This window comes from Poecilia formosa, unplaced genomic scaffold (genome assembly GCF_000485575.1).
Source record: "Poecilia formosa unplaced genomic scaffold, Poecilia_formosa-5.1.2 Scaffold466, whole genome shotgun sequence".
Classification (NCBI taxonomy): domain Eukaryota; kingdom Metazoa; phylum Chordata; class Actinopteri; order Cyprinodontiformes; family Poeciliidae; genus Poecilia; species Poecilia formosa.
The window spans coordinates 79,414-92,189 of record NW_006800405.1 but is presented as its reverse complement, the minus strand read 5'-3'; the positions used below and the strand labels follow the sequence as shown (position 1 = coordinate 92,189).

Here is a 12,776-nt window from a genome sequence, read left to right as displayed (position 1 = left end):
GTGAATCTACATACCTCAGTTATGCTGAATTTCCACAGTGGGACAATAAAGATTTATATTCAGTAAATTAAAATATACATCCTGATGAGACTCATTTGTCAGTTTTACCTTTTTAAAACTGACGACTAAGAAATTAATTTATCAAAATGTTTTTCATTGATGTGATGTAATCACACCAATAATAGAAATAAAGACGGCAAAACATCAAATAAATCGGCTCTTAAAGTCCATTTATTTCAGGAATTTTATCACAAAGTAAAACATTGTGATAAAATTTCTGAACTAAATTGACTTTTCAAAAACATTTGAATTTTAAGGTAGTAAAGCTCTAAAACATTTTTGGAGGGAAAAACTGGTTTAATTTTCAACAATTTTAACTTTCATAAAAAAGCTCATCCAGATTAGATGTTTTTTCAGACCAAATCTAAAAATCTGCGTTTTGTAGGCCATGCATGTCGTAAATCAACATTTCCGGAGCAACTTCCTGACTCACCTTGAGCGGGTTTTCCCGCCGCCAGGAAGAGGAAATGAAACCAGGCAGAGATGTGAAGTACAACTCACAAAATAAAAGTCCGGTTTATTGTCAAACAACAAACTTCGCACATACATCAAAACAGGCCGTCATAAAACAAAATGTCGCTGACAAAGAAAAAAAAAAGAACAAAAGGAAACAGAGGCTCTTCTCTTTGGCCTTTCCCTCCCATACAAACAAACTAGTTATGGTACAGCTAAAGTACATACATTAAATTTACTGGAATGCTCTGAGTTCAGCGGCGTTAACAGGTTGCCTTTCAGCTTTTATTCTTTTTTTTAGCTTTTTTTTACAGGTTTTCTAGTATCTGAGATATTGTAACATGGTCAACCAAGTAAAATCTTTTCGTTACAGAAGAAGCACCGATTTGGTCTGACGAGATCGCTGCCGAGAGAGAAGCTGCCCCCCCCCCTCCTAACAATATGTACAAAAATATAAAATGTAAATAAAAATACAAACAAATTCTCCGTTGGGGTTGTTGTTGCTGAAGAGAAGCCGGATTTCTGCGTCGGGCAAGGCGAGGCGGCGGGTCCTCTAGTCTTGCAGCCTGGAGGTCAGAGGTCAGGGAGATGCTTGTTGAACTCTACTTGCTAATGACCATGTTGGTTTTTTTATTATTTTTTTCCTTTAGCTCAGTCCTCCCGCCCCTCCACCTGTGACGTGTCAGAGAGGTCAGAGGTGAAGAACCAGGAAGTGGTTCAGCAGGTCGGCGCTGCGCGGAAACGCATCAATCGTCGGTTTTCTGCTTCTTGGGTTCGACGTCGTCCTGAAAGAGGGGACAGCGTTAGGATGGGGTGGCGTTGGGATGGGGTCAGGACGGGGTCAGGGCTGCCGGCGGCTCACCTCGTCGTCCTCGTCGTCGTCCTCAGCTGCCCGCTTTGTGCCGCCCTCGATCTCGTCTTCATCATCTTCCTCGTCCTCCTCATCTCCTGCAGGAAGCAGAAAGAGGTCAAAGGTCTGGAGGTTTTAGAAACACCCATCCCTTCCGTTCCCATGGTGACAGATGGCGTCCCACCTTCTCCGTCGTCCTCCTCTTCTTCCTCTTCCTCCTCATCCACCTCCTCCTCGTCTACCTCAGGCTCGCCGTTCTCCTCATTCTCCTGAAGGAAGAGCAGCTGTCAGCTAAAGTTTTCATCCCTTTACAGCTAAAGTTTTCGGCCCCTACCTTCCCGTTGGTGGCAGCATCCTTGCCATTCTCCTTCTCCTCTGCCAGCTTCTTCTCCTTCAGGTCCTGCAGCAGAAGCAGCATTAGCGTTAGCGTAGCGGTTAGCGCTGCCCTTCTACCCACTGGCCTACTTACAGCTGCACATTGTTCAGCCCGGTTAGCCAGCAGATCCTCTGCAGATCCTCCCCTGCCTCCTCCCCCTCCATCCGCTCTAATGTGTTGTAATCTGATACTTTGATGTGGCCCCAGGGGAACTCTGGGTATTGTAGTCCTCAGCCCGGCTGCCATTGCTGCCATGTCACGAGACACGCCCGGGAGAAGCACTGCGATACCCAGGATGCATTGCTCGATTTAAAATAACACAGGAGGGCGCAGAAGGAGGAGGAGGGTGATGAAGAGGAGGCGGAGGAGAGCGACGCACGCTGCTGCTGCTGGCCGCTTGTTGTAACGGAGGACAATAGAAGACGACACATGGCAAAGGCTGCGGGTCCGAACGGAACCGAAACGCGCCGTTAAACCGCGTCCACACAAACACTTTCACCGGAAACACGCTCCTCCCCCCCGCGCGTCCCGCAACACGCGCGCCCACGCACCCACTGCATATATAGTTATTGATTAATTGCTTAATATAATCTCATTGGTTGGAATCCATTAAGCTGTTTAGAAGCGCCGGAGAGCGCGTGCTGCGCGCCGCGCGTAAAAAGACGCGTGTGCGTAAAAATGCTCCAGAACTAAAAATAGAGGCAGCAGGCGCCCCCCGGATTATAACGCCTAAAACCGGGCCGAACTTTCCCCTTTTTGCCTCCCTCTGGATGTTCATTCATCAACAGCCGAAGCTGCGCTGCCGTTTCCCCGCTGCGCGCCCCGCCGTCGCTGCCGCTGCTGCGGAAACACGGCATGCACCCCCGCCTCGACCAGAACCGGTTAAAGTTTCACCAAACCAGAACCAAAGTCCGGCTGAAGCCAAAACAAGTGGGCTCAGAGTCGGAACGGCGGGGGGAAAACCACAAAGAGGGGAAAACCAGCGCCGTCACATCACACCTCCACGGCGTGCCCGCGCACACGCACGCAGGCGCACACAATGAAGAAGGTTACAAAATGAGACAGAAAAAGTTTCCCCCCGGAGATACAATCGAAACACGCTGCAAGAGAAAAAAACGCTGAAGAAGAAGCGGAAGCCGCGCGGCTCCCAGGCGGCGACCCGAGCCAGTCCGTAAACAAACCGGGTCGGACTGCGGCGGCCGGCAGGTGCCTACTGGGTCACACACAGAACCAGAGACGGACCAACAAGAACCAACAAGCTGGAGGAGGTGAAAGTTGACAGCGTGAATTCCGCACCTCCTGCCGCTCCGCGCTCCATTCAAACGCATCAACTTCACTCCACATCCGAACCGGAGCGCCGCCGGAGCCCCGGCAGCTCCGCCGACACACACATCCGGGAGGAGACTGGACCCCCCAGAAAGTCCGAACCCGATTCTCCTCTTAATGTAAATCACTTCCAGCATCTCCCAGGACGCGAAGGAGGGGAAAAAAATGTGAGAATCGGCGCCTCGATCGGCGATAAGAGTAGCGGAAAAACGCGATAAGTGCGCGTTGGAGAGCGCGCCGTGCGTAACGCACCGGTTCGGGCTGGACGGCAGAACCGAGCCGCTTGTATAAACAAAGAACCCCGCGCAGACTCTTCCTCTCCGGACAATGAGACGCGGCGCTGGAGGCGCAGATCCCCATGATGCGGACTCCCAGCTTTATTCTAGGGGTCCATTTACTGGCCCCCCTCTCCCTCCTCATCAGTACCGGGACCACCGGCTGGTTCGATCCTGTTACTGGATCACTGGTTCCTATGATCCTTTGGGCTCGAATGAGCGCGAGAAAGGTTTGGTGAAAATCTAGGTTACAGCCTGGAGACGCGTAAAGCTGGAGAGGGGCTTAGGGAGGAAGGGGAAGGTGAGCGGCGGCTTACCTTGGCAGAGATATCCGAGCCAGAGTCCACCTGCGTGTCCGCCATTGTTTTAGTTCAATAAAATAAAGGACGGCTGAAAGGAAAGCTGGAATAAAGTAAATCCCCTCTGCTCGGCTGCGGATCTAGCAGGATTAGATTGTGCCAGTGGCCGACGGTGCTCACGGCCGAGCCTTTAATATAGGCTTATGGGCGGGGCCTCGCGGAGGTCGCCGGCCGCCGATTGGCTGCTGGCCGCACAGAGGTGTTTTCTTCGCGCGCCGGAGTGGAACAATGGGTAGAATTTCTATCCGTTTAGGCCACGCCCCCTACTGTTCTCCCCATGCAACCGTCCCTATTCCGCTAAAAACAAATAATCCGAACCGATTAAAGGCAGCGGAACGGACCACACCGTGACACACGCAGCCCGTCCGACACCGTGGAGACCAGAAAACCGGGTCCGAACCGAGCTGCGCAGTGAATTTATCGAATAAACGAGCGCTCCGTTTGACGTGGTGTCAGTTTGATTGATTGATGGCCGGTTGGGGGAATCAGGAGGCAAACCCGGACCGTTCTCCCGCCCACCGCCGCGGAGAGGGATTATAAGCGCAGAAATGGAGAAAGCTGTGAGAAAACTGTCGGTTTTGGTGGATAAAAGTATTTTTTTTTTGCTGCTGAGAGAGTTTGAGGGAGAAATGGAGTTTAATTGAAGCGTTGATCGGCCCCCGCTCGGCTGCTCGCCCCTCCCCCTTCATAACGTCCATTTTTGAAACTCCCTCTCAGCTCTGAATGTGCGCACTTCACACTCTACACGTTTTTTTCACACACACTTCACTCAAAACCCGTGCGGGAAGGTGGCCTCACGCACAAACACGCACTATCCGTCGAGTAAATGCACCAGAGCGCAGTTTTAACGTGTAGTTTGGTGTGAACAAGCTGCTGGCCTCATTTCCTCCATTGTTGGAGCCCACAGAGAAAAGCCCCGCCGAGGAGGAGGAGGGACCAGAAGTGGAAAAAACCAAAAAACAGTGCGACATAACAAAAACATGCGATGACAAGAGTGCGGGAAACAGAAAATCATCGTAATAATTATGTGCTCATGAGGCGCGATCCTCTGTTTTCTTACCCACTTATGAACTCATGTCTGTTACAGGCTGACTGAGAGCGGGACAAAGCGGCACTCAGAAAAAAAGCGGCCGCCATTACTCCTTGTTGCTGTGGGGGGATGGGAACAGAGCAGCGCGTGCCCACATTCACATTCTGCTCTGGTGACGCACTCCGACACAGCGCCGCTCTGATTGGTCGTTGGAGTGAAATAAACAAGGCTTAGGCGCACAGCGGCCACTGATTGGCTCCCGTGACCGTCTGTTAGTTTAAACCGGTGTGAGTTGGTTGTTTGTAATCAGCGGCTCCGGATCGCGGATCTGGAGTCGGTGTGGAGTTTCTTCCCAGTCTGTGGCCATGTTATGTTTTCTGATTACTGCCGAGTAAAATCGCCTCTTTTTCACTCTGGTTCCTCTAATAATCTCTGCGATAAACATGAGTTCTACGGAACAGCCCGGGCGAACAGAACCTGGCCTGTTCCCTGTTGCTGTTGCTGCCATGAAATATTAATGTGGTTATCAGAGAGAACAGATGGAGAAAGTGATCCTTCAGCAGAACCAAATCTTTTCCCTCTGACCGTGTTTTACTGAGAAAATTCAACTATTTCAACCTAACAGCTTCAGTTCACCTTGAATTTTCTGCAGTTCATTACAACTGACTGAAATTAAGTAGAAATAATAATTTCAAAATCCCACAAAAGTTTTTACTTCCCCAAAGCTGCCAAACTGAGCTGCGTGGGTTTTATACCCCTGAAGGTTCAGTTTTAGTGTAAAGAAAATATAGCCATAGTGTGGGAAATGAAGAATAACTTTCCTCACATGAGATAAACAGAAATCTCATATTTCCTTCATGGTTTCTACTTTCACACTCACGGTTTCACTGTTTGAGCTTTAAATGATGTCATCTTCTGCTGAAACGCTTTGCTGGCGTTTTATTTAATTTCTGCTACTGAATCTCCTAAAAATATTTTACACTTCCTTTATATGTTGGAATAATAAAATTAGCACAGACCATTTTCACTTTCTGTATAGTTTTTAATAAATACATAATTACTTTATATAAAGATTCATCCCAGTTACTGATTATTTACCACCAAATAAGGCTCTTCTCACCCAAACATCATCGTTTAGTGTTGATTTCTCAGACTCCCAAAGCATCACTGCCTCATTACTAAAGCCACACGTTAAATGCAAATATCATATTTTCCTACAGCAGTCTGTGTGGCCGTGGTTCCAAAAACAAACCTGATAACAGAAAATTCAACCTGGAGAAACAAACAGAGGAAAAGTAAAAGACTTCAGCTTTAAAAAATCATAAAATGAGTTTTAAAATCTGTTTGCACTTTATTTCTACATGGAAACAGCAGAAATAGGTTTCAGAATGAAAGCTCCTGTGAAAACATATTAGCCCAAATGCTAACCTGATCTATAACCCCAAATGCATAACAACAAGAGTCATGGCTTACATGTTTATCTTATATTTTATTAGCTATGTAATCTAACATGATGCTCAACTTCATCATTGCTCCACAAAAGTCTCCACACGCGCTGCATTGTTCGAGGTTCTTGCTCTTGTCTGCTAACATCATGTCGCATGTTGAATGGTGGCTGATGGATCCAAAAACCAGCAAACAGTAAAACAAGTTGCAAAGCATGAAGGATCCCAACTCCAAACACAAAACACTCATCCAAACAAAAATGCTACAGTCATAGGAAATGCAATCAAAATGCCACAAATAGCAAAAACAACAGCAATTCTGACATGTTGCAAACTCACTTCACAAAGTGGAAATCCTCCAGACCACTAGGGGGAGTCTGGAGTAGGAAATGTAAATATACTCCTGTTTTATAATGTAAAAGACATGAAGTATAACGCACCATTTTGTCCTTCGTCCAACTTTCTTCGTGACGTTCCGTCTTTACTGAGATTCTTGTTCTGTACAGTTTTTTAGTCGACTCCCTCTAAAGGTCTGGAGGATTTCTTTTTTTGGAGTGAGTTTGCAACATTTCATACATGCATTTATTTTACCTATAAATGCAACATTTTCCTCCATTTTTCTCCTTTTTCCTGTTGCAGCAGGAATTTCTTTATTGATCACAGCAATTTTTCTGCATTCGCAGGTTTTTCATTTGCATTTGTTCAGTTGATTGTTGGTTTTTGCTTTTTGTATTTGTGTCTTTTGGAGTTTCCATCATTTGTGTGTTTGCAGCTTGTCTGACGACAGTATCCGTATTTCTATCAACGTTTTTTAATGTGAATTTTGAAATATTGCATTGAAACAGCTGAAGGAAACAAAAAAGTTTCTTAACTTCCAAAAGGTTTTTGAGCTGGATTTTGGATTCTCTGCAAAAGAATAAATGTGCTGGAGAGGAGATAGAAACACATTTGCAGAAAAATGTGCTTCCACATTTTTCCTCAGTTGATGTAACAAATTCTCCTATTGACTGCTGGTCTGTGCCTTACCAGAGGCACGAAAGTCAGAAACATTTCTAAGTAAACTCTTGTATTTTCTCTGAGATGTGTGGTCAATGCTCCTCTCTTATTCCAGCCTTGTTCTGATGAACTCATGCTCTGTGTAGCCTGAAGATTGAAAAACAAGTAATTCACATTTTCTTTTCTGCAACTTTTGAAAAGTTCTCTCAGAATTCATGACAATTTTATCGAAACACAGCTGCTGACATCTTTCACCATGAGCTGAAAAGTGTCAGCAGTCTTTTACTATATTAGATAATAATACAGGAATTATTATCAAAACATGGCATAAATGTCTAATAGTTTCTGTTCTAAGCAGAAAACTCCATGACTGACTCACAAACAGACATAAAACCAGAAGATGAGGCTCATTGCAGGAGAATCAGGCCAGGTGTTCATAACCCAGGCATGTTTCAGCTCTGGATTCCCTGATTTGTGCCGACATGAGTAACGGATTGTATCCATCAATCTCATCTGCTTCTGCGAAGCTCTGAAAATCAGCCACTGTCTCCTTCTTTGTCACCCCACTGTTGCCAACTGAAGTGACGTTTTAAACAAAAAACTGGTATTGGCTAAAATCTGAATTTTTAAAAATTGGTCATCAGCCAGAAAGCTGTGATCGGTGCACTTCTAGTTTTTACTGCTTCTAGCTGTCTGAAAACATCCAGCGAAGAAGGAAACTGGTGGTGGGCATTAATTATCTGCCATACAGGAGGTGGAGGGTTTACCAGATGATAGTTTTCCTCCTTGGGATTAGGATTAGGTGGATCAGGAAGCTTGTTGGCTCCAGTTTGGAGGTTTTCCAGGAGAGCCTGACTCAGACCACAGGGTGTCTGGAGGGACAGAAGCTGGATGCAGGTTCCTTCATCAGCTCCTCCCACTCCAGCACAGATCAGTTCCTCCAGACCACACATGACTCAAACAGCAGTTGGATCCGTCTTGTTCCGGTTTTTCCTGCTCCGTCCCACACAGCCTGATATAACAGCGGTGCATGGAGCACACTCGGAGATAAGGATGGAGGAGCGCAGCGGCATGTCTGAACCTGCTGGACAGGGATGGATGCTTCAGGAGCGGCAACTTCAGCTCAGCTGCTTATACTGTGTTTTCACACCTGATAGTCCGGTGGACTCGGTTCGACTGGGAACCAAAATGGCAACAGTTGCTCCATCTCCAGCTGCTGTGGTTCTCTTTCACGCTGCACTGAGCCAAATGACCAAACTAATTGAGCAACGTGTTCCTTTCCTCACCTGCGGGGGCGCTGCACCAAGACGCCCTGAAGGAAACAGCATGAAAACCTCAGAAGAAGACGCTGAACACAACTTCCTTCTTTACCAAATGGGAACAAAATTTGACTGGCATCAGATTTGATCAATTGTAGGATTTCTCTTTTGTCTTTGGTAAAAGACGAAGAGCCATTTCTCCCTCTAACATTGGACTCTTGCATTTGTTTTGGTTGTATTTACCCAGAATGCCCTGCATTGTAATCCACTTCCTGCTTTTAGAGCGGTATCTGGTCCTCTTGGTGTTCATATGCGTTCAAACCGGATCATAGTTCACTTCAACCAGACCGAGAGCAGAACCCAAAGTAGCAGAGCTGTTGGCCTGGAGGAAGTGCAGCTGGCTCCTCTGATTGAACTTCCTGTTACGGTGAACTTCCTCTGAGCAGCTCTGAACGAGCCGTTTAAACCCAAAGAGGTCGACTGGGTGCCGCCTGTCCAGAACCGGTCCGATTCATTTGGTCCACACTGAACGGGTCGTCCAGGTCCATCATCAGAAACCTGAACTGAGGGAAGGAAACCCGGAACCACTTCACAGAATCTCTGCTGGAAAAACGACTGGACAAACCAGGACCGGTTGGATCCGGTCAGAACTTCCTGACCTGGTCAATAGCATCTCCAGTATTTCATATAAATCTACTAATTATTCTTTTTTTTCTTTTTTTCTTCTGTTAAAATGTTTCTAAGTTTGGTTTGTAGATAAAAAAATTCAGACGTTTTTAGAATCGGCTCATTTATCGATCAGCTTTTAAACCTAAATGAAATAAATCTGTGTATCTCAGAGAGATGAAGGCATAAAACAACCACAGAACATTTTGTAGATTTTATTAGCTTCACAGCCTCAGGACCGAGACGCCTGCATGCTGATAATATTTGGAGGTTAAAGGTCATCCTCGTAATCCTTGGAGGTTTCTTGCCTCTGGTTTTTTAAAGGATTCTCCATAGAGACCGAGCTCCGAACGGAGAAACTTCATGTTGTGGCTGGTGATGCTGTTGGCAGGAAGGATCTCCAGTAGCAGTCAGTATCGCAGTGAATCAGAAGAGGTTTCTGACTGAAGATGCTAATCCACCTCTTTGGCTTTTGCTGTTCCTTTCTAAATCTTTGTCTGACCATGAGGTTAGAAAGATGTCGGAGTAGGGGATGTGATGACTGTCTCTCTGCTCTGCCTGCTTTTCCAGGCGGTGGAGTCAAAGTTCAGGTGTTATGTGAACCATTGAGAAGCAAATTCACCAGGACGGTTCAGTGTTTCTCCAACAACAAACCCCGGATCAGCCCTGGAGCAGAGGAAAAGAAAAGAGCATTTAGAGTAGAAACCAGGAGGAGGTGAGAAGAGAAGATGGAGCTTCAGCTGTGGAAGACTTCCTGTCTGGTACCGGCACCAAACACCGACCCAAAAGAACCTGAGCCGCTTCGCCTCCTCCACAGGTGGAGTCCAGGCTGCCGGTGGAGGCAGGATGTGAATAGTTATGAATACAACATGTTTTCAGAAGGGCTGAGATTTTAACTGGTTAATTTCAAATAACTAATTCTTTTAAAATCATTTTTTACTTACAGAGGTGAATTCTTGTGTTAAATCTGACGCACAAGCAACAGCCGCTAACAACGATGGACGACCAAGCTGCTTCCCTCGGCTCACCGGGGGTTAAGTTTTACTTTGAAATGATCTGATGGGTCGTTGGAAAAGACTATTGTTGTGTTCAAGTTGTGCTTAAAGGAATTAGCCTATCAGTGAAGCTATTCAAGCCTAAAATAGCATCTCAATGCCAGACATGTTGCTAATGCTAATGTCACATTTCTGAAGAAGCTCCATGGATGATCAGGGCTTCCTGAAAGCTGAATGGGTGGAATAACACTCCTCCACCATCAGATGGTTGAAGAACCTGAAGAACAGATAAAAACGATATCGTCGTTGAGCTCATATGTTTATTAAATCAGCAGAAATCATTCTTGAATTGAAAATGTTGATTCTTTTGTCAATAAGTTAACTTGATTAAAATTTAAATCCAGTCCCACCACAAACACTATCATGACCAACACGATTAGAGAACCGAACACTCATCCCTGAGGAACTCCTTTCTTCATTTTACCAGGAGGTTGATGTTTCTGCCAACACATGATGCTGGTTGTTCAACATTTGATGTTTTACTATATCTAAAATCTGAAATAATTGTATATATTTATGATGATTAAGGAGAGTAGTTTTATATCCTGACTTGCATGTAGACTTATTTTATGTTTGTTTTTTGCACAGTTTCCTTTGTTCAATAATAGATGGATCGATCCAGATCAGCTCCAGAACACATTCCTCTGTCAGATGGACAGCCAATCACAGCCTCCCCTCAGAGTCACATGACTCCAGCATCCGGCCTGCCTCTCTATCTCCTCTGGATCTGTGTGGATCTATCGATCAGGCAGCAAGGACGCGATGCTGATGATGTCGTTGACTGGAGGACGGAGGATCAGAGGCGTCCTGCAGACCACCAGCGTCTCAGTCTGGAAATATTAGTCATGCACTCTGGGAATGTGCATCTATTTAGTGTTTTCTACGTGTTTTTAGTTTTTCTACTGATAATCTCAGAGCAGGATTCAGAAATATTAATCATCTTTACAGCTTTTAGACAACATTTTGCGACATTTTGTTAGTTTTATGTGAAAAGGAAGAAAATGGGGAAAAAATTCTGAAAAGTGTGGCATGCATTTGTTAACATCATTTAGTCTAATAATATACAACATATATGATGTACCACATATTTGTGGTTTTGATGATAGCACTCAACAAAATGTTCTCAAATTGCTGCTGTACGACGTTTTGGTTCCTTTTTGATTTTGTTTTTATGACGTAAAACTTTTTATCTGCCTTGTGGCTGAAATGTGCTGCACAAATGGACGTGATTTATAATCCATCTAAATAAAATTCCAGGTCAATCAACCACCAACCAATCCAGGCCTGCAGTCGATTCATGAACTTTGTGGCCTTCGTTTATCAACCTGAACACAACATGGTCATGATAACAGACGGTGGTGGCTGCATCATGCTGTGGGATGTGTTTTTCTGATAAAAGCAGCTCATGAGGGATTTTACTGGAGCTTCAGTTCAGTTTCAGATTGTTTTCATCCGACTATTGAATCCTTCTGGCAGAATCTGCTTCTAAACTCGAGTGATGAAAAACATTTTAATATTTTCTATTTGATCGTATTTTTAGAGTTCAGTCTGAAAGTTTGATGGATGGAAAACAAGCAGGATTTAGATTCTCTGAGGCAGATGAGCAGAAAACCGTCTGTGGGTTGGGATTTAAATGAGCCGGAACCGAATTAAACAAAAAACTGGAAGGAAAGAAAAGACTTTTACACAGAAGTTCAGCAGCTGGTCGGGTTCTGGAGCCGGTCGGGTTCTGGAGCCGGTTGGGTTCTGGAGCCGGTCGGGTTCTGGAGCCGGTCGGGTTCTGGAGCTGGTCGGTTTCTGGAGCCGGTTGGGTTCTGGAGCTGGTCGGGTCCAGTAGCTGGTCGGGTTCTGGAGCTGGTCGGGTTCTGGAGCTGGTCGGGTTCTGGAGCCGGTCGGGTCCAGTCGGTGTTAAACAGAACGTTGAATATCAGATGAAGTGATCCCGTCTGGGTCAAAGTGGGATTTCGCTTTCCAATCCGACGGTTGGTTAATATTTAACCGGCTGCTGGCGGCCAGATAAACGAGCGGATCAGCCTGATGGATCTGGTTCTGGTCGGTCCAAACACTTCATGGACCCGATCCGCAGGAGGAGGCAGAGAGCGGCGCCGATTTCTGGAGCAATAAAAAAAAAACATCAAGTAAAAACTCAATATTTTCATTATTTTAACTCTAAATCTGGAAAGTTGGACAAAATCTGTCAGAAACATTGAAACTAGTCAAAGCTGATCATTACAGCTGAATTGATTAATCACGATTAATCGATTTAGCTGAAATACTTGATTGATTAATCATTTCGGACAACAGAGACTAAAAAACTTGTTTGCTGAGAGAAAAATTCACTCAGAACTGAACAAATTCTAAACATTTTCATTTAAGATGAAAACAACATAAATCAGTTTCGCTGCGGCAGCGTGATGTCACATCCTGTTAAATAAACCTCACTTTAAGCATCTTTTCTACCCAATAATTCATCCATTAATCAAAAAAATTATCTTTATTGATGTATTGATGTTCAGTCCAGCAGGAAAGTTTAACGCTAAAAATGATGAATCGTTCACTAAAGGAAAACTGTTCTTGACTTTTAGTCAATAAAATGTTTATTTTCATATTTAAAATAAACATTTTA

The 12,776-nt window shown here is 45.1% G+C and overlaps 1 protein-coding gene across 2 annotated transcripts; it reads right to left on the bottom strand.

Moving 5' to 3' along the window:
* Positions 1–551: 551 nt before the first annotated feature.
* On the bottom strand, positions 552–4,069 carry LOC103156133 (prothymosin alpha-B-like). 2 transcript variants are annotated; one of them, XM_007578069.2, is made up of 5 exons: positions 3,658–4,069; positions 1,698–1,763; positions 1,548–1,632; positions 1,376–1,461; positions 552–1,298 (listed from the first exon to the last, which is right to left on the bottom strand). In XM_007578069.2, exons 1-5 carry the CDS (start codon positions 3,700–3,702, stop codon positions 1,260–1,262), a joined length of 321 nt encoding a protein of 106 aa, XP_007578131.1. In that variant the 5' UTR covers positions 3,703–4,069; the 3' UTR covers positions 552–1,259. The 2 variants fall into 2 exon arrangements, with proteins under 2 accessions (XP_007578131.1, XP_016519579.1); XM_016664093.1 differs by lacking the exon at positions 3,658–4,069 and adding an exon at positions 1,833–3,633.
* Positions 4,070–12,776: the final 8,707 nt, after the last annotated feature.